The sequence below is a fragment of the Zalophus californianus genome, chromosome 5 (assembly GCF_009762305.2).
Source record: "Zalophus californianus isolate mZalCal1 chromosome 5, mZalCal1.pri.v2, whole genome shotgun sequence".
Classification (NCBI taxonomy): Eukaryota; Metazoa; Chordata; class Mammalia; order Carnivora; family Otariidae; genus Zalophus; species Zalophus californianus.
In genome coordinates, this window is record NC_045599.1 from 96,323,082 (window position 1) to 96,350,829 (window position 27,748).

The 27,748-nt window shown below is 48.7% G+C and overlaps 1 protein-coding gene across 4 annotated transcripts in view; it reads right to left on the reverse strand.

Moving 5' to 3' along the window:
- Positions 1-2,279: 2,279 nt before the first annotated feature.
- WWC1 (WW and C2 domain containing 1) overlaps positions 2,280-27,748 on the reverse strand; it is a 147,798-nt gene continuing 122,329 nt past the window's right edge. Inside the window, exons 16-23 of one of the 4 annotated variants that reach the window (XM_027605137.2) lie at positions 26,897-27,049; positions 25,059-25,150; positions 18,655-18,757; positions 17,259-17,423; positions 11,210-11,302; positions 7,650-7,883; positions 5,516-5,637; positions 2,280-3,073 (exon numbers count right to left, since the gene is read on the reverse strand). In XM_027605137.2, the coding sequence (XP_027460938.1) occupies positions 3,007-3,073; positions 5,516-5,637; positions 7,650-7,883; positions 11,210-11,302; positions 17,259-17,423; positions 18,655-18,757; positions 25,059-25,150; positions 26,897-27,049 (1,029 nt within the window). In that variant the 3' untranslated portion in view covers positions 2,280-3,006. Of the gene's footprint in view, positions 3,074-5,515; positions 5,638-7,631; positions 7,902-11,209; positions 11,303-17,258; positions 17,424-18,654; positions 18,758-25,058; positions 25,151-26,896; positions 27,050-27,748 lie in introns of all 4 variants that reach the window. The other 3 variants (XM_035727603.1, XM_027605136.2, XM_035727602.1) reach the window with 3 other exon arrangements.

Below are 27,748 nucleotides of genomic sequence, written 5' to 3' on the forward strand. Positions count from 1 at the left end.
GAATAGCCTTCAGTACTTTTTTTTTTTTTTAGAGATTTTATTTATTTGACACAGAGAGAGAGCACAAGTAGGCAGAGTGGCAGGCAGAGGGAGAGGGGGAATCAGACTCTCCGCTGAGCAGGGAGCCCGACATGGGGCTCGCTCCCAGGACCCTGGGATCATGACCCGAGCCGAAGGCAGTTGCTTAACCAACTGAGCCACCCAGGCGCCTCAGCCTTCAGTACTCTTGTTCCACCCAGAATCTTCCTTTGCCCTGGTCAGGAATGACGAAGAAGGGAGTGAACACAGCTCTGGGGAAGACATTTGATCTCATTTATTTGTTCCACAAATATTTATCAAGGACCCACTCTGCCTCAGACTCAACAGAAAGCATGGCAAACAAGGTCCCTACTTTACGATCTTCCATTTTAGAGGGAAGAGACAGAGGAGGGGATGTAGTTAAGATGACTGCAGAGGAACAGTGTTCTGAGCAAAGTGGGTCCTTGTGTCAGAGAGGGACATGTGGGAGGGTAAGTTGGATAGGGTGGCCCAGGGTCAGGGGGAGAGGTCTCCTGATGGGCGAGGCTTGAACTGGGATCCGAATACTGATAATCTGAGAGCTGTATGAAGACAGGGTGAAGACATGAAGGAAGAGTGGACTGGGCAGAAGGGACCAGAACTGTAAACACAGGATACAGAAAAGAAAGGTTAAGGTGACTGGAGTCTGATTAGCAGGGAGACAGTTAACTGGACAAATCTTATTAGCTTTCTTGGATGCGGGAAGCACAAAGATCGCCAACGTGTACATGGCAAAAGGCTTTGCGGTCAAAGGCAACCCCTGGTTTTGTGAATGGGTCAGAGCCGGTCGGTCTTTCCTCAGGCTAGTGTCCTAGTCATGCCCCTTTCTCTTACCCTCTGCAGAGAAGCCACAGGATTTCATGACCTCACTCTTCAAAACCAAATGTTCAAATCATCCCCCTCCCGTTTTTTTTTTAGATTTTATTTATTTACTTGAGAGAGCTAGAGTGAGCAAGAGAGAGAGAGAAGGAGCAGGGGGGATGGCAGAGGGGGAGGGCGAAGCCGACTCCCCGCTGAGCAGGGAGCCCGACGCGGTTCTCCATCCGGCACTCCAGGATCATGACCCAAGCTGAAGGCAGACACCCAACCAAAGGAGCCACCCAGGCGCCCCTCAAATTCCCTTTGAGTAGGGCCCACATGTGACCACAGTGCCATGAAACAGAAACCAGAGCTGAAACACAGAAAACATCTTGGAGGCGATAGACAGCATTTGTGTCCTAGCTCTGGCCATTTGTTATCTGAGAGACCTTTCCACATTGCTGAAACTGTGTTTCCTGAAGATTCTGGAGAACACGTGTGCATGATTCCGAGTGAAATTTCTTTATCTATTCTTCAATTTCTCGCGAGGCAAACGACAGGATGTATTGCTGGTGTGCCAGTGAACTATTTAGAATTCAATGCTATGGCGGACAGAAGGCCACCTGCAAATGCTCTATCAGCTGAAGCAACACTGAGACATACTGCTCAGGTAGGAGGATTTGCTCCACACAGCCTTTCCCACACACAAGGAGGGTGTTAGGAGCTCTGCTTCACAAAAGCTGATGCTGTGGGTTTGTGAGGGGCTGAGCCTTGCTGGGAGAGCTGACCACGGATGAAGGTGTGACTGAGTGGAAAAATCCTACTGCATGACCTTCACCTTTTTATTAGCTCTCTTTAAAAAAAAGATTTTATTTATTTGAGACACACACAGAGAGAGGCACAAGCAGGGGGAGTGGCAGAGGCACAGGGAGAAGCAGACTCCCCACTGAGCAGGGAGCCCATCGTGGGGCTCGATCCCAGGACCCTGAGATCATGACCTGAGCTGAAGGCAGATGCTTAACCGACTGAGCCACCCAGGTGCCCTTTACCAGCTCTCTTGTCCTGGTTCACCAGACAGACTACAACTAGGGAGAGGATGGAAGATTCAAACCCCAGGTCTACCCCTAATTTCCCCACTTACATCTGCTTTTCTCTGTGGGATTGATCCCAGAAATGTGCACCATGGCTACAGATAGCTTTGGGATGAAAAATTATAGTTAAAGGCTGATTCCCCATTGTCTGCAACAGCTCCAGCTGGGCAGTGGTTTTAAATCCGATGAGCAAAAGAGTGATGGTGCCCGCAAGAGAAAAACCGCCCCCAGGCCTGGAGACCGGTGGAGAGGAAATGGTGAGGAAGGGGCAGGTCAAAAATTAGGGAGAAACAGATGAAGTGAGAGGTGGGGGAAAAAAGAGAGCGAAAATTCGTTCAGAAAGGCCACTTTATTGATGGAGATGAAACTAAAAGGAGCTCTCCACAGCCCTCCCTCACTCACTTCAGTGGCTTCACTGGGCATCCGAGACTGGCGTGGGCAGGCCTGTCTCCACACGGGCTGGGCTGCTCAGTCAGCTCCGTGCTGCCTGCTCCACGTCAGGCGGCCACATACAAACACATCACAGCTCATGAAGACTTGCAAATGCACCTCAGAATTCCCCAAATGGTTCCAGACATTTTTTTCTTTATATTGTACAAAATGTGTTAAGTAGGAAAGGTCAGCTGTGCTGTTGACACCTGTGGGACGTCCTTTTAGGATTACCGTCCCTGAAACATTACTTTTTATTGCAGTGAAACCTCTAGAAGGTAGAGCTGTACAAAAAAAAAAAAAAAAAAATCTAAACAATTTTAAGAGCAGCAACCTAACACTGCTTTAGTTCATTTAAATTTTCTTTCTCAAAAATACATTCCTAAATATACAAACTATACAATCTTGTCATTTTAATGCTGGTTTTGTTTTTTTGTTTTTGTTTTTGTTTTTTAATAATAATAGAACCCAAACTAAAAAAAAAAAAAAAAAAATCTGTTCGTCTTCAAACCGACAAGAGCGCTCGAGGACTTGTGACTCGGTACCTTCATATAACACCACATAAATAACTTTAGCCACAGTCTATGTTCACAGCGTGGTCAGTGGAACAAAGGAAATACTTTTCTGGCGATTAGACGTCATCTGCAGAGAGGGTCGGGATGTTCATCCTAGGCTGGGTGAAAAATGCCATCTTCTCCCTACAAAAGAGACCAGCGCTTCAGAGCAGGGTTTTTCAACCTTACTTTTTAGGTATTACGGGTGGGATCAGTCTCTGTTGTGGGGGCTGTCCTGTGCACTGTGGGACGGTTAGCAGCATCACTGGCCTCCAGCCACTCGGTGCCAGTAGCAGCCCCTCCCCCATCCTTCCTTCCAGTTGTGACAACCAAAAAAATGTCCCCAGACATTGCCAAATGTCTCTGGGGCGCCCCAGTCATCCGTGGTTGAGAACCACTAGTTTAGGGACATTAGCAGGACCGGACACCTTCAGTTCAAGTCACGGGCCTAAGTTTAGGACAGTTTCCTCACCTCAGAAGTGAGGATATTTTTTTAAAAAATTTTTTATTGTTATGTTAATCACCATACATTACATCATTAGTTTTTAATGTAGTGTTCCATGATTCATTGTTTGTGCATAACAGCCAGTGCTCCATGCAGAACGTGCCCTCTTTAATACCCATCACCAGGCTAACCCATCCCCCCACCCCCCTCCCCTCTAGAACCCTCAGTTTGTTTTTCAGAGTCCATCGTCTCTCATGGTTCATCTCCCCCTCCGATTTCCCCCCCTTCATTCTTCCCCTCCTGCTATCTTTTTTTTTTCTTAACATATATTGCATTATTTGTTTCAGGGGTACAGATCTGTGATTCAAGAGTCTTGCACAATTCACAGTGCTCACCATAGCACATACCCTCCCCAATGTCTATCACCCAGCCACCCCATCCCACCCACCCCCCACCACTCCAGCAACACTCAGTTTGTTTCCTGAGATTAAGAATTCCTCATATCAGTGAGGTCATATGATACATGTCTTTCTCTGACTGACTTATTTCGCTCAGCATAACACCCTCCAGTTCCATCCACGTCGTTGCAAATGGCAAGATCTCATTCCTTTTGATGGCTGCATAATATTCCATTCTGTATATATACCACATCTTCTTTATCCATTCATCTGTCGATGGACATCTTGGCTCTTTCCACAGTTTGGCTATTGTGGACATTGCTGCTATAAACATTGGGGTGCACGTACCCCTTCGGATCCCTACATTTGTATCTTTGGGGTAAATACCCAGTAGTGCAATTGTTGGATCGTATGGTAGCTCTATTTTCAACTGTTTGAGGAACCTCCATACTGTTTTCCAGAGTGGTTGCACCAGCTTGCATTCCCACCAACAGTGTAGGAGGGTTCCCCTTTCTCCGCATCCCCGCCAACATCTGTCGTTTCCTGACTTGTTAATTTTAGCCATTCCGACTGGTGTGAGGTGGTATCTCATTGAGGTTTTGATTTGGATTTCCCTGATGCCGAGCGATGTTGAGCACTTTTTCATGTGTCTGTTGGCCATTTGGATGTCTTCTTTGGAAAAGTGTCTGCTCATGTCTTCTGCCCATTTCTTGATTGGATTATTTGTTCTTTGGGTGTTGAGTTTGATAAGTTCTTTATAGATTTTGGATACTAGTCACGGGCCTAAGTTTAAACGGGCCCTTGGGCCACTTGCAGTGTTCATTTGTTTGTTTAAGATTCCCAATTGGTTAAAAATTAAGAGGTGTCCAAATACAGTTATACAAATGACAGTATATTTTCTTTTCTTTTTTATTAACATACAATGTATTATTTGTTTCAGAGGTGCAGGTCTGTGATTCATCAGTCTTACACAATTCACAGCGCTCACCATTGCACATACCCTTCCCATTGTCCATCACCCAGCCACCCCATCCCTCCCACCCCTCTCCATTCCAGCAACCCTCAGCTTCTTTCCTGAGATTAAGAGTCTCTTATGGTTTGTCGCCCTCTCTGGTTTCGTCTTGTTTCATTTTTCCCTCCCTTCCCCTATGATCCTCAAATGACAGTATATTTTAAATGTTTCTATTCCAGAAAGGCATGTTTCTTTTTTTTTTGAGCACATACACAACCACCAGTGCCTTCGCTAGGAGGCTATCATGAGTCTAAATGCAAGGGCCTCTGTGAACGGGAGGCCCTGGTCAAATGGCATTTGGGGCCCTCTTGAGAAGTGCCTGGATCCAGGCAAGAAAGCACCTCCCTAAGATCCCGGCAAGCAGCAGGCAGAGGCAGGGAGGCCCGGCAAAAGCCCCCATCACCCCCAGGCTTATTTATCATTCAGTCAACTCTCCGCAATTACCGGTGATGGAAACGCTCAGAGGAAAGGCCGGAGCAGGTGGCTCATTCGTTCAACAGGAGGACCTAACAAATTAGCAAGCATTGTGTGCGGATTGATAGAGAGAGCTGAGGGAAAGCACAGGGGTGCTCACAGCCCCCCGGGGACAGCGTGGCAGAGGGCACACATCTGTTACAGGGGGAGCTGGTGCTCTGCTGGTGGAGGGAGCACGGGCCAGGGCAGGGAGGCTGAGGCTGGGGAGGCTGAGTGTGAAAGGGAAAGGCGGGCTGGCCAGGGGCCCACCTGCTTACCTGAAAGACTGCACTTCTGGGGGCTCCTTACAGCTCTGGCCTCGAAGCTTATGTACATCCTTGGCGGCTGCCCGCATCATCCTGTCTGTCTGGAGCTCACCCTTGTGCTCTGCTCGGTCCATCTGCAGGGCAAAGCAAGCAGGGCTGTGAGGTGGTATGGAGTCCTCAGGGCCTCTAGAGAGGGGCCAGCCAGTGACAACTTCCTAGCACAAAGGAGGAGTCTATGGTAGTCAAGAGGTCTCAGGGTCACAGAACGGGCACGCTCACTCCTTCCTGTTCCACGGCAGGATCCTCTGTTCAGAATGGTGATGAGATGTGGTCCCACTGTCCATCGGGGTGAACAGGTTTTTGGGGCCAGGGAACTGAATACCTGTGTGGTAAGGAGATGAGGGCTGCCTAGAGAAATGTGTGCTACCTTTCTAATCCTCAGGGCCACCTAGAAAGGTACATTTTATAATTGCTTCTATATTATAGACGAGGAAATGGAGGCTCAGGCAGGCTAAGAAATTTCTTTAACGTCAAACCACTAAGAAGTGGTAGAAACCCAATTCCAATCATTTAGTTGTGCTCAAGGGCTTTAGGGACACTGCACCCCTTCCACCTAATGCAAACCTATGTAAGCACTTTTGAGAACAAACCACAAAAAGCCCTGAAATATCCATGTACCATATACTTGAAAACATTGCACGAAGATGGAATTTTGGTCAATGAAGCCATGATTTTTTTTAAAGGTTTATTTAATTATTTGAGAGAAAGAGAGAGAGAGGAGACAGAATCCCCAAGCAGACTCCCCACTGAGCACGGAGCCAGATGTGGGGCTCAATCCCAGGACCCTGAGATCATGACCTGAGCCGAAATCAAGAGTCAGCCGCCCCAATGAAGCCATCATTTAAATGGTTTTTTAGTACAAGGTCATTATCAGACAGTCATGGATGTACTATTCTTTTGCTATTTGAGAGGTCAGCCTTCCTTTCCTTCCTCCCCTCCTTCCTTCCTTCCTTCCCTCCCTCCCTCCCTTCCTGACTTTACCTATTATAAGTATATGGGGTACAAGTAATAAATTAGAAATAAACATTTCTGGAACTCTTGAATTATCAGAGTCCATTTGAAGCGCCCCAGCTAGTCCACACCTCAGAAGCCCACCACCACTTTCCTACACTGTGGCATTATCGCCTGCGCCAAGAGCTGCACCTTCAGCTAATGGCTCTCCCAGCAACCCAGGCAGGCACCCTCTGTAAGGTGTCTTGTTTGGCTGTGTGCAGAGAAAACTAGCAAAGGTCATTCCTGCCATGGGTGACAGTCCTGGAGTAGCAGAGACATAAATGAGCTGCAGATGGCCTCTGTGTATTGACCCTGTGTTGTTACTTTGTCATGACACGCTGGTACCTGTCAGCTCACCACCCCACTGGTGCCAAAGTCAAATTTTTAAGGCATCCAATTCCTTTAAATACAGCTCAAACAAGCGATTTTTTTTTAGCCCTTTGGAAACTGCCAGCTTTGCAGACCCCATGAAGTTGCACCCACCATTTGCTAGCCACAGATAAGATAAACCCCAGGGCCATAAAGGACCCGAAGCTGCTGCTACTTTGGAGCTTTCTGACCCAGAGAGTCCTGTGCAGCTGAGGGACAGCATCTAGATGCTAGATGCTCCTAGATCCCCTGTCCTCCTCTCCTCCAGGTGGTGGCCCAGAGAAGTGCCTTCAGGAGTTCTCCCCAGTGAGGGACTTCCTCCATATGCAAACGTGTGTCTTTGGAGATGCGTACTCTGTGGGACCGCATCAGCAGACACTGGGGCAGGTCAGAGTACTGTATTTATTCTATTCAAGTGTGTGCCCCAGCGCAGATTAGGTACCCAATGTTTGATGAACAAAAGTGTGAATAATAAGGCCTTGCACACATAAACATGGAAATGCAGCAAAAGGGCCTGGCAGCCAGGTCAAGAGTTAATAAAGTTTACTGGGCAAAGGGATTCCTGGATCCTTTTGCTGATGGCAATGAGGGGCCCTGGGAACACTCTTTAGTGGGTCACAGGATTGTAGGCCCTGTTCCAAGCTCTGGTCTCCCTCCCCTGCCACATGGGGCAGTCCCCCAGGGCAGACCAAGCCGCTTCCCTTGCCTCTTGCATGGCTCTCACCCGCTTCTCCAGCATCCTCAGCAGCAGGCGGAAGCGTTCATCCTCACGCAACCACTGGGGCAACTCCTTCTCCCCATGGCTCTTGGCTTGTTCAAGCTGCTCCTTGAGCTCCTTCAGCACCGAGATCTCCTGAGTCAGCTGGCTGTGCCAGGTCCTGGTCGCCTGCAGGTCCAGCTCAAGGTCCAGCGATGTGCGGATCAGGCGCTCGGCGCGCAGGGATTTGACCGATGAAGGCTGCGGGGGGAGGGAGAGCTTTGACTGGTTATTAGAGGGCTGGGTCCCGTAAGCCCCAACAACCTGCCCCCCTGAACCTCAAATACCCACCCCTTTATCTGCAGGCTTCTAGTTTTTAAAAAATGGGGCACCCCTCCCCCAGAGCCTGCCTTGATTTCTCCCAGGTCCATAGCTTATGTTTATTGAGCACTTTTATGTCCCAGGCATGGGGCTGGGGGTAAGTTGAGACTCCAACCCAGGCAGTTGGCTCCAGACCGCACCCACTCACTCCCCACACGGCCCAGTTTCCCGGCTCTCAGTGACCTCAACATTCACACTTGGTTAATGGGCTCTTGCCATGATCCTGCTCTGAAGTTATTTCCTCCCTCCTTGAGGGAGCCGTCATGTCTTCCTGACTTTATGTTCTGCTGTTTCTGCTTGTCTAGCACCCACTTCCCTGATCTGACAGTAACATCTTCCCTTGGGGATCCACTCCTCCTCCACGCTCAGCCCACATGGTGGTTCACAGAGGACTTCAGGGACAGGAATGTGACCCAAACCTGGACAGTCAGAACCTCCGTGACTGCTTCAGGAGTGAGTATGTTGTCCAAGCCCAGCAATAACCTTCAATTCTGGCACTTTTGCTGAGCTCTTTGGAAAAAAAGAGTCTTTACACAGAGGTTGGGAAGCCAGCAAGATATAAGCCTGGAACTGATCACGGCCATCTTTCCCACCATAAGGGGTGACCCTTTTTAAGAATTAAGCCATGTGGGAGGAGCAGTATGCCATGGGACGGGGACTGAGGCTTGATGACATTGTCTCAACAAAGGCTCAATTCATGCCTGAAGGTAGTCCAGCATCCTGGGGTTTTCCATTAAACGAGCCAGTAAATTCCCTCTCGCATTTTCAAGTTATATTCAAATTCTTCAGTTATCTGTATGTAAAAGATCCTGAGTAATGCAACCATTTACTCTCCTTCTCGATCAAAAAACAGTAATGATTACAAAATAACTAAATGACTGATGGAGGCAGGATTCTAAGTTGAACCCGAGATTCCCACCCCCAACATACATGCTGGAGAATGCCCTCCTCTTCAGTGTTGGGGGGGTGGCCTGTGAATACCATGGGATAGCACTCCCATGATTAAATAACTCATCAGTTGACTCTGAGTTAGTCAAAGGGGAGATGTTCCTGAATGGGCCTGACCCAATCCAGCGAGCCCCGAAAAGGTGAACTAGGCCCTTCTTGGAAACAGGTCTCCTCTGGCCTTGAAGACACAATGTGTATGGTGGAAAGGGCCACATAGCAAGGGCCTGAGAATGACCTCTGGGCCCTGTGAGCAGCCCCTATCCTGCAGCTAGCAAGAAAACACAAGACAAGGGATTCTGCCAATGTCCTGAGGGAGCCTGGAAGTGAATCTTTCCCTACTCAAACTTCCACAGGAGGATGCAGTCAGTCAGCACCTCGATATGAGCCCGGTGAGACCCCGAGCAGAGGACCCAGCTAACCTGTGCCTGAACTCCTGACCTGTGGAAACTATGAGATACTGAATTTGTATTATTTTAAGCTGCTAAGTTTGCTGTGATTTGTTATGCAGCCATAGAAAACAAACACAAGGGCTGATAGATGGATTTGAGAAATGGTACATAAAACACTGCGGTGAGAGCCACCCTCAGTTAAGGCTGGCAAGCACACTTGTGGGACCGTGAAGCAGCTCAGTGCGGAAGCTCTATAATGCCCTTCTAGGAAGGGCCTGGTCTAGTCTGTGCTCGTAAATGAGCAGGGCCAGGAAATCCAGCTGAGGGATCTCTGTAACTCAAGTTCTCAGAGTAACAAATGAAGTGCTTTGTTCCGACTGATGTCCAGTCCTGGACAGGCCGAAGCAGAGACAGAGCTCAGGCACGCAATGGAAGAAGGACTTAGTGCTCAAGTGCCCCGGCCCAGCCTCCGGACTCTCCTGTTTCAGATCACAGTTAGGGCCTGAAGGAACTGTAGGCTCGGATCCATCTATCCAGGGCTAAGTGTTCCCCTTGGCTAAGAGGAGAAGAGGTGAAGGGCGAATTGTGAGGGCCTGTCTTGACAGGGAGTTGTAGGCAATGCGGGGGCGGGGGAGGGGGTGCGGGGAGCAAGCAGGTGCTTCCAGAGGCATTTCTCCAGGAGTGGATCATGGAACACCTGCTCCAGAATACTCCAGGGAGCTTATTAAAATGCAGTTTCTAGGACCCCACCCCTGCTGTCTGAATGAGACTGTCTGGGAGTGTGGTCTGGGAAATGTGCATTGTCAGTAACCTCCCCAGAAGACTCTTGGTGCTCCAGACACTCTGCAGCACCAACTACATCAGACAGCGGTGGAGGGAGGGACCCCAGGCCGGCAGTTGGCCAGTCTTGTCACCGGAGGCCATGTCCATATTCCCCTGCAGCCAGCTGTGTGCACCCTCTTCTGTGTGGCTTCCTTTCTCCTGCACTCTCTAGTTCTGGAGACTTGGGGGCACAGTGGTGACAGACAAAGGACCTACTCCTGACTCTGCTGTTAGTAGCAGGTCTGTGGGAGGTCTGTGGGAGGAGTGGAGGAGCCTTCCCCTGCCTGGGGCTGTTGGCACTCTCTCCCAGCATGTTCCTTTTGTTTTGCTCTCTCTACTTGTCTTTCTGACATTCCAACTCCTGTTTCTTCTGGTTCTGCAAACTCCCCAGAACTACTGTAGTCTTTCTATGCTGACAGCCCAGAGTGGGAAGGGCCCGTTTGCATTTCTGTACCTCTGACTCGTAACAAAGCGCACATCAGGAGTCAGTCCTTTGCCTAAGACTGTCCCACCCAGATCTCTGAGCCAAGACTCCCTAAGGCAGGGGGAGATTTCTCTGCAAAGGCAGGCTGTGGCCTCTTCCCGGTGCTTTTCCAGCTGGACGGAGAGAAGCCCATCTACACCTCCCCACTTCCGGTGGCGGCTTGGAGGTATCTGGCTTCTCTGCCAGCAGGGAGGGCTGTCAGAACCTTTGCTCAGTCAGCTGGATGACATACTGAGCAGAGTTGTGTGAGAGGCAGCTTCCATCAGTGACTGGGACACCTTGAGTTGGTTAGTTCTTAGTGACTTTGATTTCTACCCCGGAAGATAAGGCCAAGAACGCACACCCCGGACCTAACCTATTCATCATCATCCTAAAGTTACATTTACCCTTGGGCACCTTCCCCAGCGCCTACACAGGCCTTACAGTTCATAACCACCATCACGCTTGCAAAAGCAACCTTCTTCACACCACTGGCTGAGAACAAACGGTCAGACACGGGGGCATGCGCCTGGGGAGATGACTGTGGGGCAGGCGTACGAACAGCTCTGCGGTGGCTGTCTTACCCGCTTCATCCGGACACTGCGCCGCTCCAGGGAGTTTCGAACAAAAGGTGGCTTCTTGGACAGCGTCGAGCTGTCGCTGTCACTTCGGTTCAGCTGCAGGAGAAAAGTCCTGGGAAGTTAATTAGAACTCGAGTACCTCTGGAAGGCACACTGTGGCCAGAAGGGTGGCGGGGTTCCCAGGTGGCTGGCAGTGCCGTGGGGTGGGCACCAGATAGTGTGACTCCAGGATCTAATGCCCGCCCCCCCCCCCGGACCTACCACGCCAGGGCCTGTTTGCACCAACTCTTCCCTGTCACCCATGGAGCTCGGATGGAGCCACCGGCAAGATACACGTGTCCGAAATGTCCAAGATAAGACACGCAGACAGGCTCTGGGAGCTCTCCCCTGCTCGTGTACTCTCCCCAGAGGGCCAATACTCCACCTCCGTGGCCGCAGATCGTGCTTTTGTACCAAGAGTGCCCCTGACAGAGGGGGGCCGGCGAGGGAGGCTGCAGTGACAGCACATCCCAGGGTACGCAGCACAGGGGCTTCTTTCTCAAGTCACATTTGCAAGGCGGTGCGATTGCCACGGGCTGATGCAACAGAGCCCCGTGGCTCTGGCAGCTGTCTGCCCACTTCTCTGCTCTCTCCCGAGCAGCTGTCTGTGACGTTACTTTTGTGGTTATTGATAATTATTGGTAATAATGCTATTAATAGTTCTGCAGTGTCGATGGGCAAGGCAACCCCGGGGACGTAACTGACAAAAGCTACCGCAGGAGGCAGAGTCCGGACGGGAACCAGAAAGAGAATAACAGAAGCGGTCCTAACGATGTGTGCCATGTGCCTCATGGACAGCTACGTTTAATCCTCAAACAGTCCTAATGGAGGGAATTGAGGCCCAGGGAGATTAAGAAGCTTTTAGAAACCACAAGGCTGGTGAGCATCAGAACGAGAGTTGAACGTCTAGTCAGTCTGACTCTAAGGCCAGGTCCTCTCCTGGCCCCCGGGATGCACGGAGGGCTCAGAGATGAAACGAGGTACAGATGGAGGCGCGGGCCATCTTGACGAGGGTGGGTTTGTACAAGCGCACTGGCTGGATATCATACCAGGAGGGGGCTCTATCCCACACGGCTCCGATCCAAAGGTGACGCTCACAGACTGCGTCATACCAACTAGACTTACTCATCAGGATGACTGACCCTTAGGTTACAGCCATTCACGGGTCAATGATGATGTTAGAGAAGAGTGATGGAAACCACATTAGATCCTTCAACTTATCTTTTCCTAACGTAAAGATGTTTTGCTGCATTTAATCTCAGCCATGGTAGAGAATATCGGTGCTCTGTTATATTTCCATGTAATAACTATGGAAACCAGGAACAAAGAGGTGAAATAACTGGCAGTCACAGGCAGCTAGTTTGAGAACGAGAACTTTGGAAGAACTGTATTCATCAGGTCAGGGTGAGCCGACCAACGCGTGTGACAGCACCGCTGGGAACTAGGTAGGTGTCAAATACACAGGGGCTGTGGAGAGCTGGAGGGAGTATAATACATTGTCCCTATGCTCATGGACTTCAAGTTCAGCGGGGGGCCCAATTCAGGGAAACTAACCAAATGACACCAGGCTGTGCTGAAGATCAAAGAAGGGTGAAGCCAGCAGAGGACACCTGGTATGCAGAAGTGTGGCATCAGGCCAGCAGAAGAGACAAGTCTTAAGTAGCCTGGGGGACGGCAAAGGAAGTCCTTTGGGCGGTGGCTCTGAGTGATAGAAAGGCTGTGGACTCTGCAGTCAGACTCCTGGCTTTGCACCCAATAAGCTGTGTGACCCAGAGCAAAGTGCTCTGACTTTCTGAGTCTCAATTTCTGCATCTGTGAAACGGGGCAGACACCATTTGCATTGCAGGGCTGTTTCTGAGATTAGATGACACAGAAAACATGTGCTTTTTTGTGGGAAAGGTTGCTGCTTAGCATCCCAAACTCCATCCCATGGGTGGGGAAATCCCCAGCTTAGGACTCAAGGTGGGAGACACAGCCCACCTTCCATCAAGGAAGCTGGCAGTGCCGGAGTCTACCTTTCCCAGCCTTGCTTGCAGCTACCAGCAGGCACAGGACCAGGCTCTGCCCATTGGGGGCAACTGCCTCAGGCCTTGGATCACAACCTGGTTAGCTGGACCCAATGCTCTGTTACTGGGCCTCTCGGAGCTGATGAGCCCACCTGCTTTTGTTCCATGAGCAGGCCATATCTGTATCTCAGGGAGGGAAGGAGGGGTGGTGGCAACAGGCAGAGCTGCTCTGGCCTCCTGCAGGGCAGGAGCCTCTGGGGGAGGTACTGATGTCCAACCCGGCAGCAGCAGTGGGACCAGCTGGGCCAGGCTTAGCAGCAGCACTGCTAGTAACCTCAGCTGACAGGCTCTGTGGGCTATTTTGCTTGGGGTCTGGCCTGCCCTCTTCCCATCTGATTTCCGAGGCTGGTTCTGCAGCCTTCCAACCCTTCCAATGAAGATGTGAGCTACTCGGTTTCTTTTCCAAAAGATTCTTTCCCGCATCTATTGCTCACAGTCTGTTTCTTTTTTTATTTGATTTTATTTATTTATTTTTAAGATTTTATTTATTTGACAGCGAGAGCACAAGCAGAGGGAGAGAGAGGGAGAAGCAGGCTCCCCGCTGAGCAAGGAGCCCAATGTGGGACTCAATCCCAGGATCCTGGAATCATGACCTGAGCCAAAGGTAGCCGCTTAACTGACTGAGGCACCAGGCGTCCCTCTCACAGTCTGTTTCTGTTGCTTCCATTAAGAACCTGACTGGCATAGGCCTGGATACCAGAAGTAGAGTGCTGTAAGTCCCAGACTGGGAAACATGGAGATGTGTCCCGGAGGGTAGGTTGGGGCCCAGACCCCAATATTTCCTGTTGGGAATTTGGTCATACTCATTTTGTGGGTTCAAAACGGAGGGTTAAGTCGTTACCAGACTATATGCCAACAGAGTTTTAGGGGAAATGATAGGAAAAAATTCAGGATATTGTACCACTGGCTTCTTCCTGCAGCCTTCAGTAAGATTTTACACGAAAGAGAGAACCTTGGGCTGAAGTAGGACAGTCAGAAAGCAAAAAAGGAAAAATACAGGCACCTCTGCTTTCTGAAAGTTCACGTGACATCGCTTTGCTTTCATAAAAGACCCACATTAGTCCCTGTTTTCGCTAGCCAAAAGAAATGTGAGGATTTTCACTTTTATGAAAAAGACAAAACATAGAACAACACTCAGTGTCTGTTTTGTAGTGAGCCCTTATGGAGGCAGCCGCACCCGGAGCAGGACGGGGCACCACCACGCTCCTTCCCCAGCAGTATGCTGAGCATCTCAGCATCCAGCTCCCATAGCTTTGAACCCTGTCTGTGAGCTTCTGTGCTTTATCTTGATTTATGTTGTGCATCTTTTAGTGAGCCGTGTCCCAAGGTATCAGAAAAGCCTGAAAGAGGTTATTTTTTAGGTCTGGGAATGCTGAAAAAAATTTTCCATAAAAATGAATGATAACTGCTTCTCCACTTTACATCACTTTGGCTTTGCTGTAAGAGAGGCCCTTTCTGCCTGTTGCATGGGATGCACGCTGCCTGGGGAGGATTTCTTAATTTGCAGCCTTGCAGGGTTGGAATTTGGTCCAGATAATGAAACATGGGAAGGCCCCCCCCCCCCCCCCCCCCCCCCCCGCCCCGTGGTGCTAGGTATGTTACAGATGCTTAAAAAATAGCATCGGAGCTCCTGGTTATTTGAAGATGCGAATCCTGGGAAAGGGCCACTAAAAGCGAGTCCATCTAAACAGGGAACCAGGGATGCCTGGGTGGCTCAGTCAGTTAAGTGTCTGATCCTGGGATCCGGGGATCGAGTCCGGCATTGGGCTCCTTGCTCAGCAGGGAGCCTGCTTCTCGCTCTGCCTGTTCTGCCTGCCACCGCTTCCCCTGCTTGTGCGCTCTCTCTCGGACAAATAAATAAATAAATAAAATCTTAAAAAACAAAACAAAACAACAACAAAAAAACAACAACAGGGGACCAGAATCTTATAGTAAATATTGGGGAAAGAAACTTTGAGTCTTTAGTTGGAAAGGGGAAACACTTTATAAAAGTTATATCTTCTGTTTTCCATTTGACAAAATTACAACTGCATTCTAATTCTGACGAAAAAGAATGAATCAAACACTAATTTCTTTGGTGTGATTTTTCTGATGAGTGATCTTCTTTACTTTGTATTTGAATTCCACTGCACAGTCATAAAACTGGTAATTCTGCCCAAACCAGAAGGTTTCATCCATTATCCTAAGGGCTTTTCTAAATCCTTCAAATTATTCACATTTGCAACATGAGTTGGATTTTTCTCTTCTTCAGCTGTGAGCTGGCTTAACTAGCAGGATTCTTCACCTGTGATTCAGGAATTCCTTAACATCAACATTACACTCAGTGACTTCAGGAAACTCTGTACCTTTGTACCTTTCCCAAGATATGCAGCCAACGTGCAGATGCTTACAAGCTCAAACAATTAGCTAGAGGTGTGACACAGAGGGGAGGGATTTATGTTATTTCTGGGAGGGACTAGGGGAATGTTTTTGTGGGGAATAACTGGTAAGTAGCTAGTAAGTTGGTGACACTGCCATATTATGAAAAAATTAGCTTCTCTACTCAATCTTATAATTTTGGCCATGGATACTGAATATCAGATATTTATTTATTTATATTTTAAAGATTTTATTTATTTATCTGATAGAGAGGATGGGAGAGAGAGAGAGAGAGCATGAGGCGGGGAGGGTCAGAGGGAGAAGCAGATTGTCCACTGAGCGGGGAGCCAGATGCGAGACTCGATCCCGGGACTCCAGGATCATAACCTGAGCTGAAGGCAGTTGCTTAACCAACTGAGCCACCCAGGCGCCCCTGAATATCAGATATTGAAAGTGCCCCTCAATATCCCCTCTGCCTCTCAAATTACAATAGAAGGGTAAGTGGCAGGTTGATGATATAGCCTGGGTTCCATGGGCTTCTCCTTCTATGATGACTTATTGGAACACTAGACAGGGAAAGTTCTGTCTATGCTTCTAGTTAATGTTTGGGGTTCTCCATGGCAGAGGGTAAGGAAGGATGTTGACCCAGGACTGCGGTGAGGTGTGCATGTGTCCTACCTGCGCCATCCCTGAGGAAGGCTGGGACCCCCTCAGGTGTGGTAAGTGCTAAAACGTTCCATTTACAGTAGAATGAGAGAAGGAGGCTGGTCTAGGAAGGGGTAGCCTAATGAGATGGATACATAGGGAAAGGCGCGAGGGAGCAAAAGCCTACCGTAGGACTTCTCCACTCCAGTGCAGCCTGTAGGAGAAGGCTAGCAACCAGAACAGGTAAAGAGGGCCAGGTGGCCAGACTGAACTCGACAGCCTGCCCTCTCCAATCAGCCAGTCATCTAAGGGTAGCTGCTTAGCTCCAGCCAACTGCCGCCGTCAGAGAATGTGCAGCCCATGGGGGCAGGCGGTTTCTTTTTTTTAAGAGAAACTAGAATTTTATGTGAAATCTCTTCATTTTTATTTTATTTTTAATTGCGTTCCCTAAGTTTTAAAGGTCAGCAACGGGTTTAATGAAAACGAACCAACCAACCTGTGGCTAAATAGTACAGGCACGTTGCCTTTTTGCAACCTCAGGCTACACGCTAGGATCACCCCGGAAGTGGGGAAGAAATGCCCACTCAGGGACAGTGAGTCGTCAGTCTGATCTTAGCAAGTGGTCGTGTAGAAGGGAAAGGCAGGCTGTGAAGAAGAAGGAGGGGAGGGCTGGATGGAATGACAAAAAAAAAAACCAAAACAAAACATTGGGCTTGTACAGGTTACCAAGCTTTTCCTGTATTTTATCTAATTCAATCCCTAAAACAGTCCTTTTAAGTTGGTGTATTAACTCCACATGCACTGAGGCATTAACTCACCTGAGGACAGCTGACAAAGTAAGAGTCATCAGAATTTGCACCCAGAACGCTGTGAGGTCCAAGGCTCTCACTACTCCTCGGGAAGCAGGTGTTCGGGGAGGAGGGCAGTATCACGCATTTGCTTACCCGGCACACATACTGGCTTTGGGGTCCTGGGGAGAAGGTCTTAGAGCGGATGATAGTGCTCCCTCGAAGAAAGGGCCCTGGGGATGGTGCGCCCACCCGGCGGTCCTTGGGCCGCACCACTGTGGGAGATGGGGCTGGGGTCTCTGTGTTGGTCTCTTTGTCCACCTGAAGAAGAAGTCAGAGCTCTGAGGCCACTCGTATCCACACTGTCTCGGCCACCCAGCCGAGACTCGTGGGGCAGACTCCCAAGCCGCTCCCCACTCCCGTCATCTGGACTTTGACCCCACAGATAACAGCTGGGGGCTTCGTAGGCCCTCGCCCTGACAGCCAGGACAGCACCCAAGGCCCCTACTACTGGGCCCCTATTCCTCCACGTGGGTTGGAGCATATTCAGTTCCCAAACAAGCTCACTGAGCAGTGTAAGGACGGATGCCCTTGACTTCATACCCTCTAGACATCTGTGCCAACCACATTTTGACAAAGCCACACCCAAGGCCTCCAGTGCTGCAGCCAAGAACTGCAGATACTTCCCTGGAATTATGGAGGCAATCCGCAAATCTCAGCCTTTCAACTCGGTGAGCAGGTTTTCTACTGTTCTTTTACAGCGGTCACCAGCAAAAGACAAACAAACGAGAACACCTGAATGCAGGGCCCTGTTAGCCTACAGTGCCTTTGTGTAATTTTGAAAAAGGCAGCCCTTCTGGCTGGAGAGACTCCAAAAAGACTTTCCTCTGGGTGTGGAGCAGTTGGAAGGCGGCCCTAGGTTCTTCTCCAGCCCCTCTTGGCCGGGCACCTTTGTGCAGTGCGCAACCCGTAGCTCCACCCCCAGGTGCCCTGCTCGCACACAATAGGGTGCTCTATTTCCTGCCGGTGGAAAAGACAGAGATCTCTATGCAGAGTGAAAGTGAATCTGGCTATCGTGTGTAACCCTAGCGCAGCAGAGGTGGCAAGGGGAGCTTGACTGGACTCCTTTTTCCTATTGGACTTTGGGCAGACCCAAACAAAGAAATACATTCCTTTGAAACCTTAGAACCTGTCAGTCAGGTTGGTATTACTGTATCCATTTTAGAGATGAGGAAAGGAAGGCTGGAAGGGATGAAGTCACCCGCCTAAGACTACACAGCCAGAGAGCAGAGCCAGCATCTGAACCCAGACCCATCTGGCTATAAAGCGTGAGGTCAGTCCAGAGAACCAGGGCAGCCGCAGAGGGCAGGAGAGAGGAGGGGACAGCCAGTTTACTGTCACTGAGATGACCTGCAGTACGGGCAGGGATGCTCCTATGCAGCCTTCTGCAGGTCACCCCAGTCTGAGGGCCCGTCCCCTGAGGCTGGAGAAGGCCAGGCACCGAGGGCTATTTCTCCAAGACAGCCCTTCCTGTCTCTCTGGGCCTGCCTACCTTTAACGCTGGGCACTCGCCCCTAGCAGGTGAGACTTTCTCAGTGAAAACCTCCTCCTCCGCCACTGCCGGCACTTCGTTCTCGCTGGTCTCCTCGTACCTCCTGTGACGACAAAGAGCTTCGGTTACCTGCCCAGAGACCACTCTGATCTGCTCACTTGCCTCTAAATGCACCTAGGGCAGAGCTTCCAAGCCTTCTCACAGTTGAGGACACATTCAAACAAACAAACAAAACTCGGTGAGGTCTAACTGACATACAACACAAAGCATTTCCATTGTACAGTTTCATCTGACCGATGTATTACCCCGTGTAACCACTACCACACTTGGGATACAGAACATTCCATTACCCCAAAAGGTTTCTTGCACACTATTTAACCTTGCCCTACCCCCAGCCCACCCCTGATCAGCTTTTTGTCACCGTAGATTGAGTTTTCTAGCATTTCATATACATGGAATCAGACAGTATGTGCTCTTTTGTCTCTGGCTTCATTTTCTCCATCTAAAGTTTCTAAGATTCAACTATGTGGGTGCCTGTATCAACAGTTCACCCCTTTTTATTCCTGAGTGGCATTCTCAATGGAATGGATACATCACAATTTGTATAACTATTCATCTATCTGGTGATGAACATTTGAATGGCTTCCATTTTTTTTTTTAAACCTTGAGAGATTTTCTTTTATTTATTTATTTATTTGAGAGAGAGCACAAGAGGGGGGAGGGTCAGAGGGAGAAGCAGACTCCCCACCTAGCAGGGAGCCCAATGTGGGACTCGATCCTGGGACTCCAGGATCATGACCTGAGCCGAAGGCAGTCTCTTAACCAACTGAGCCACCCAGGCGCCCTGGCTTCCATTTCCTGGCAATTATGAATAAAGCTTCTTTTTTTTTTTTAAGATTTTATTTATTTCAGAGAGAGAGAGAGAGAAAGCACATAAGCAAAAGGGGGGGAGGGGCAGAGGGAGAAGCAGACTCCCCGCTGAGCAGGGAGTCCGATGTGGGGCTTGATCCCAGGACTCCCGGATTAAAATCTGAGCCAAAGGCAGACGCTCAACTGACTGAGTCACCCCAGCGCCCCACTCCTTTTTTTTCAGATATTTTATTTATTTACCTGGGAGAGAGCTAGAACACAGAAGGAGAGGGAGAAGCAGGCTTCCTGCTGAGCAAGGAGCCCGACGCGGGGCTTGATCCCAGGACCCTGTTATCGGACCCTGTTACCATGACCTGAGCCAAAGGCAGCCGCTTAACTGACTGAGCCACCCAGGCGCACCCCCCCCCCCCCCGCCTTTTTCCTGTATGGATATCCAATGGCGTTCTGGCACCATGTGTTGAAAAGAGTTTAGTTTTGGTGATACTTTTCCTGATTATTCTTTCCCTTTGGACTCCAGGGTTGGGAGGAGTTGTTGTGACAAATGGACTGCATTTGTTAATTACTAATTTATCTTTAGTCCCATCTTCTCAAAGACATAAATAATCACCAGGCTTCTGATCAGCAGGAGACAGTGTTGCCATACTGAGCTGAAAGAATTCAAGCCAAAAGCAGAGAATATGACATCCTGTTAGCTGGCTCAGTGAGACTGTGGACAAGCATAAAATCTCCCTTGGGATTTTCTTGGATCTCCAGCCCCAGCCACAGGACTAAAACCTCCCTTGCCCTTAGATGGGGACCAGTGCTAATGGACACCCCTTGCTCTCCCTCCTTTGTCCCACAGCTTCTTGATCTACTCATAAAAGGGCCATTAAACATGGGACTGTACGACGAGCACCTCCCTAAGAATTTGGCAGATGCCACATTAACCAGCATTTACTGAAGGCTTAATAAGCACCAGGTGCTATGCTAAGGCCTTACAAGAACACTGAAAGCAATTACTGTTTCCATTTTACAGATTCAAAAGCTGGGGATCAGAGAGTTTCTAGGCCCTGTCCAGTGTCACAGACCACTAAGGGGTGCAGCCAGGTTTCCCATCCAATCTGTCCAACTCCACTAAGTGCTTGACCACTATGGAAGTCTTTTCTTTTTGACCATGAATCTGATCTAAATATTTCCGGAAAGGGGAAAAAGAAAACTCAATTGTCAAGAGAAACATGATTAAAGTAGACAACATCTTCTCACCTTTTAGAGTGGCAAAATATATAGATATGAGATCATATCAAGTGCTGGTGAAGGCATGGGAAATAGGCATATCCCTGCAGGGAGTGTACCTCAGAGCAGCCAATTTGCACTCTGAAGTCAGTTTAGCAGTATCTGCTAAAATAAAATATGTACGTATTCTTGATTAAGTACTGTAGTTAGATTATATTGAGCATCAGAGAGGGTGTAGGCTTAAGGGTACTCTTAATCACTGCTGGTGGGAGCATTTACTAGTACAATCTTATTTGAGAACTATTCTGCAATGCCTATTAAAATATAAAGCACACGTGCCCTGGGACCCAGCAATGCCATCTCTCGACCTCTGCCCTGGACGGATGGACAGACGGGGACGGACACACACACACACATCCCAAGGAGGCAAACACAGGAGTTTGTGATTGCACTGTCTGTGATTACAGTCTCTTATATTTTCTAATACTCTTAGAGTTTTGTTTTGCTTGTGGATCTTAAAAAAAAAAAAAATCCAGGCTTGTAATTTTATGCACTAAAGAAACCTAAACAAATAAAAAGAGGGAGTAACTATGGCACCCTGGCCCTTGGGTACTGAGAGAGACGGAGCAGAAATTAGAACAGGGCCAGTCTTTGGGGGACCTCCGCACAGGACTCTGGAGCAGAACAGGCACAGCAAAGCTAGTTAACATTCCAGGACCAGAAGAAGCCTCCAGTCTGCGAGGAGGGGGGCTGCAGATGGATTTACTCCAGTACAGCAGCTCTGGGATTCCTGGTCCTCTTTGTGAGTCCCTGTCTAGGGAAGTTTGAATGGCAGGGGTGGGGAGAGAGGGGGCCGCAAAGGGGGAGAGAGAACAGAAGGCAGTTGCTAGGGGATGGCTTGAAAAGTCTCACCACAAGCTTGGAATTTGGCAGAAACCACTGATCTTGTGCCAGGGTTTTGGAAGACAGGTCCTGGGCCTATTTCCGGCATCAGACCTTTGCACAGACCAGCCCAACCCTGCCCAGCAGTGTGCCACAGAGAGGGAGAGAAGGAGAGGGAGGGGGAAGGAAAGGGGAGGTAGGAAGGGATGGAAAGGGAGAGGAGAGACAGCGAAAGAAAGGGACACAGGGAGAGAGAAAGAAGAGAGAAATTGAGACAGTTGAGAGACAGCCCTACAGCAAACAAATGAACATACGAAAATTCAGGAACCTTGCCCTACCCTTTATCACATGGAGAAATAAAATGGTAAAAGAGAAAAGAGGGGTGAGGCTGTGGGCCAGATCTATCCCATCGCCAGTTTTGGACAGCCCAAGCTATGAGTGGCTTTTATATTTTTAAATGGCTGGAAAAAAAAATATCCAAAAGAAAATGATATTTCATGACATGTGCAAATTATATGAAATTCAAATTTCAGCATCCAGAAGTGAAGCTTCAATGGCAGAGACATGATGGTTGGTGCATGTACCATCAAGGGCTCCTTTTACAGCACAACCACAGAGATGAGTAGATGCACCAGAACCCGCATGGCCCACAAAGCAGAGAGTTACTATCTGGCCCTTTCCAGAAAACATTTGCTGACCCCTGGAGTAAAAGATATTATGGAAAGGCCCTTTCTGAGACCAAATGTATAACCGGGGGCTGTAAGAGAATAATACAGAAGAGCTACTGAGTGTTTCCTGTGGGACAAAGTCTGTGCTAAGTGCTTATCATGCATAATTCTATTGAGTCTACAAAATATCCCATGCGTTGTGGCCACTCTTTAAATCTGTATTTCATGGAGGCGGAAATGGAGGTTTAGAGTCATGGCTGTCAGCCCTCACTGCATGTTAGCGTCACCCAGGGAGCTTTTTTAAAACTCACTGGTGCTCGGGCCTCACCCAGACCAAGGATCCCACAGGAAGCTGAGCAAGACCCCGAATCCCTAGCTATCTGAATTCAGAGCACATGCACTAAAGCCTGATCATACTTCCTCCCGGAGGGCAAAGTCACAGGTTCTGGTTGTTTCTGAGATGGGATTTGCCTTCTCCCTTCCTAGCTGGTAGTTAACAGACTCCCTTCTTATTTTCCGAGTGATAATTTCTACCATCTACTGAGCATCCACCATGAGCTTTGCGCTTTATCTCCATGACGGTGGCTTTCCCTTCAACTGTCTGCAGTTAAGCCCACGCAGCCGGTGTGATACCCTGCTTTTCCAGACGAGGCTCCGACGAGGTTAGATGACTCGTCTAACAGCAGCTGCCCTTGCGGTGGAGGGCAGTGGCCGGGAGGAAGCCCACCATGGGGCTCTGGAGAGCCGGTTATGCTCTGCTTCTGGATTTGGATGCTGGTCACATGGGTACGTAGGTTTCTGAAAATTCACTGAGCTTTACGCTCAGGGGAACTTTTATGTAAGCGTGTCATACTGCAAGAAAAAGTTAAAGATGCTTTGCCAAAGGTGACCAAAACAGGACAAAGCTAAGGTTTGGTCTTAGCTGGTCTATACCATTGTTTCCTAAATGTGTGAGGAGACCTCTCTTTTGGGATACAAGAGACTGAGCAGCCTCGAAGCACACCGAGAGAAAGCTGTCTCCAGTTCTCCTTTGGACACCGAGGAGAAGTCTCTCTGGCAGCGTGTGTCTTTAATATTGCCAGAACACTGACTAATCTTCCTGTTTAACAGTGAGAGAAGACTTCAGGCCCGGAGCCTTAGTGAGAGGTAGGTCTAGGTGGGTTTTATACTCTTGCTTGATTTTCATTACATTTAATTTTCCAGTTACCTTCTGAGGCAGACTTGGCTCATGGCCTACCCAGGATCCACTTCCACTTTCTTCCTTGGTAACAGAACCCTGATTTTTGTACCCAACTTCACAGACCTCATTTCCCAGCCTCCCTTGCAGTTAGGTAGGCCAAATGGCTAAGCTTGGCCAATGAGAATCAAGCAGAAATTGCTGGGTGGGACTCTGAGGAATGCTCCGTGGTTAAAAGGCATACAGGCACATCTTTTGTCTTTCTACTTTTCTGATGCCTGCTTGATGGCTGGTGACTCAGCAGCCATTTTGAGCTATAAAGCAGCCTCGGTGATGGCAGTCACCCAGTAAGAAGAGCAAAGTGGAAGGAGAGGAGGAGCCTGAGCTTCCAGCAACACCATAGAGCTGACAGATGAGCCTGCGACTCCTTCTTCCCATTCTTTGTAAGTAACAAAGAAATAAACTATCTTAATTTAAGCCTATTATTTCTACTCTCTGTTCCTAACAGTCAAATGCGATTCCTTATTGAAACATCTTCAATTTATGGCAGATTATACTTACTTTCTCTTCCTTATGATTTTCTTAACATTTTTTTCTTAGGGGCACCTGGGTGGCTCAGTCGGTTAAGTGTCTGCCTTCGGCTCAGGTCATGATCTCAGGGTCTTGGGATCGAGTCCCGCATCAGGCTCCCTGCTCAGTGGGGAGTCTGCTTCTCCCTCTGCCTGATGCTCCCCCTGCTTGTGCTCTCTCTCTCTCTCAAATAAATAAAATCTTTTAAAAAAAAAATTTAAAAAACCTTTTTTTTCTAGCTTACTCTCTTGTAAGAATATAGTTTATCATAGATATAACATACAATGTACGTATTAATGCACTGTTTTTGTTTTTTTTTAAATTTTTTAAAGATTTTTTTTATTTATTTGGGGCGCCTGGGTGGCTCAGATGGTTAAGCATCTGTCTTCGGCCCAGGTCATGATCCCAGGGTCCTGGGATCGAGTCCCGCGTCGGGCTCCCTGCTCCTTGGGAGCCTGCTTCTCCCTCTGCCTCTCTCTCTCTCTCTCTGTCTTTCATGAATAAATAAATAAAAAATAAAAATCTTTTAAAAAAAAGATTTTTTGTTTATTTGTGAGAGAAGGAGAGACAGAGAGCATGAGAGGGAGGAGGGTCAGAGGGAGAAGCAGACTCCCTGCTGAGCAGGGAGCCCGATGTGGGACTCGATCCCAGGACTCCAGGATCATGACCTGAGCCGAAGGCAGTTGCTTAACCAACTGAGGCACCCCGGTGCCCCTGCACTGTTTTTGTTATTGTAAGACTTCTGGTCAACAGTAGACTGTTAGTAGTGAAGTTCTGGGGGAGTCAAAAGTTCTATGTCAATTTTTGACTGTGCCGTGGCTTGGTGCCCCAGCCCCTGCGTTGTTCAAGGGTCAACTGCACTGCCTTGTTGCCTGTAGAGAACCTGTGAGGAGAGAGGTTCTCAGTTTTCCCAGGGGAACGCTTCTCTTGGTTGCCTGGAGTTTGGGCATCTCATTCCTGTGTCCAGGTCCATGCCAGATCAGTTCTGGAGGCTCCGGAGGCTCTGGAGGGGAGTGCTCACTTACCAGCTGTCTTGCAGGGTCTGTGCATTGCTCCTTCCCTCCTGCCTCTTCTCCAGCTCCACTGCTGTCTGTTCCAACAGAGCAGACACGGCATCCTGTGGAGACAAAGCCCATGGCTTCATCTGCATGCCGCTGGAGCCACCTCACCTGGCAAGAATCAGAGCTCAGAGTGTGACCCTCCCCCTGGACTGGGAGTGAAACTGAAGACCAGAGTGGGTAAGCACCTTACCCCCCGGTCACTTATAAACTGGAAATACAGCACTCAGTTCATCTAGCGGGCAGTTCTCCTGAGAATAGCCCCTGTATGCATGGACAGACTTTTGGAAGACAGTCTAGTTCAGGAGTTGAGGGAGGCAGAATTCTAGGTCTCAGGCTGTAAAGAGACTATAGTATAGTCGGGGAGACCATCACATGAACTGTCGATAACAAAACAATGTGACGTTTCGGAACAAAGGAGCAATGGCAAAGTCAGCTTGGGGGTTGCATTCAGGGAAGACTTCCTGGAGGAAGAATATCTATACTGACTGATGTCTACAGTGAGGAAGCCTATGTGACTAGAGGAAACCTCTCTGAGACTCAGTTCCCTCTACAGTAATTTCTAATAACTACCACAAAATTATGAAGATTAATTGAGAATATGTCCATATGGTATATAGAAGCGCACTGAGCACATAATTAGCACTCAGTAAATGGCAGCTAACAGTAAAGCAAAAACTGATCTTGTAGTTTTCTGAGCATATGGTTAATTTGCAAACACCCTTGGTAGTGTGGGCCAGAGCCTGAAAACTCCCTGAAATTTTCTTTTGGGGAAGAGGGAAGAAAAATCAATCGAAGGCCTGGTATATGTCCTGCACTGATAGATAGCTTATGTGTAGCATCTTATTTAATCTTCACAACTATTCTGATAGGTAGAGCTTATGATTATTCCCTTGAGAAATGGGAACAAGGAAACGAATGTGTCTAGGGTTGACGTCACTCACCCAAGGACATGCTCTAGAAAGCAGAGGATGTTTTCAAGACCTTTACCAGCTCACAGACTCCTTTTTGGAGTGAGGGAGACCTACCTTTGTTGCTTACTGGATGTATGTCCTTAGGTAACCTTTCTGAGCCTTGGTAAATGGCACGTTATAAACAGGACAGTGCCCGACACAAAAGGAAGTGCAGAAAATGAAAAAGGAGGTGGAGGTGGCGAGGAGGAGACAGATTTAATCCTTACACTTACCCTTACCTGTATGACCTAGCCCATCCCTTCGCCTGAAATTCTGGGCAATGACTATCCCGAGTAACCAAGTACTGACTGTTCTTTACATGTACTTCTTCAAACCTTCCTAATAACCTTTTTCAGACTCAGAGTAGACATGAAAAAAAACAGAGGCTCAGAGAAGTGAAATGATTGACCTGTCACCCAACTAACAAACACCCAGTCTTCTGACTGTCCTTCCTGCGACTTTCCATTGCCTCTTAGAGCAAGCCTCCACTACGGACCACTACGCAGATAGCAGAACCTCAGTAAAGGTTAATTTTCTATCTTGCACGGATTTCTCCTTCCTTCTCCACGTCACTAAGAAAAACCCATAAATTAAGGTTTTTGTCAGCCAAGTTCTATGATGTCAAGGGACGTGCAGAAGGGGAGAGCACAGATGTGGAAGGTGTGCAGCTGGGGGGCTACCTGCCCCTTAGCGGGTCCCTCCTGTCCTCCTCTCTTTCTCTGTTCCAATTTCCTCTGCTGCTTCCCCCACTTCTGCTGCCCAGCCCTCTCCAATTCTGGGAGAGGCTTTTCCTTCCAACCATCCAGGTGCTGCATACATAGGGGGGTGGGGCCAACCCGGGGCCCAGCTTACCGTGCTTTCAGGCCCTGGGGTGGGGACCTTGGCTCCCACTGGTTTGGGCTCCCTGCTCTGTTTCTTCAAGTATTTGTAGCTCAGGAGGTTGTACCAGCGAGTCGACCTCTCCCCAGACCGACAGACCTCAGCCAGGCTGATCTGGGCGCCTCCCTGTTGAGGATGGGAAAAGGCAAGAGTGTAAGCCAGGGCTTGACCAAGGTATTCTGGGGAATCCCGCTCCTGGGGAAAGTAGGAAAAACACCCCCAGAGGGGTTGGGAGCTTCTGGGAAGAGGAAAGGACTAGCTGTGAATCATTTTCCATAACTCATTCATTCACTAACTTATTCATTGGTTTACTCATTCACCAAATCTTTATTGAACACCTAGTGTATGTATTTTTCTTTTTTTTTAAATTATGATAAAAAACATGAAATTAACCATCTCCTGTCCCCCAGTTTTACTGAAATATAATTGACATGTAACATTGTGCTAGTTTAAGTTGTACAACATAAAGATTTGGGGGGCGCCTGGCTGGCTCAGTCGGTAGAGCATGGGACTCTTTATCTCAGGGTCGGGAGTTTGAGCCTCAGGTTGGGTGCAGAATTTACTTAAAAAAATAAAGATTTGGGGGGCACCTGGGTGGCTCAGTCATTAAGCGTCTGCCTTCGGCTCAGGTCAGGATCCCCAGGGTCCTGGGATCGAGCCCCACATCGGGCTCCCCGCTCAGCGGGAAGCCTGCTTCTCCCTCTCCCACTCCCCCTGCTTGTGTTCCCTCTCTCGCAGTATCTCTCTCTGTCAAATAAATAAAATCTTAAAAAAAAAATAAAGATTTGGTATAATATGTATTGTGAAATGATTACCACAGCAAGT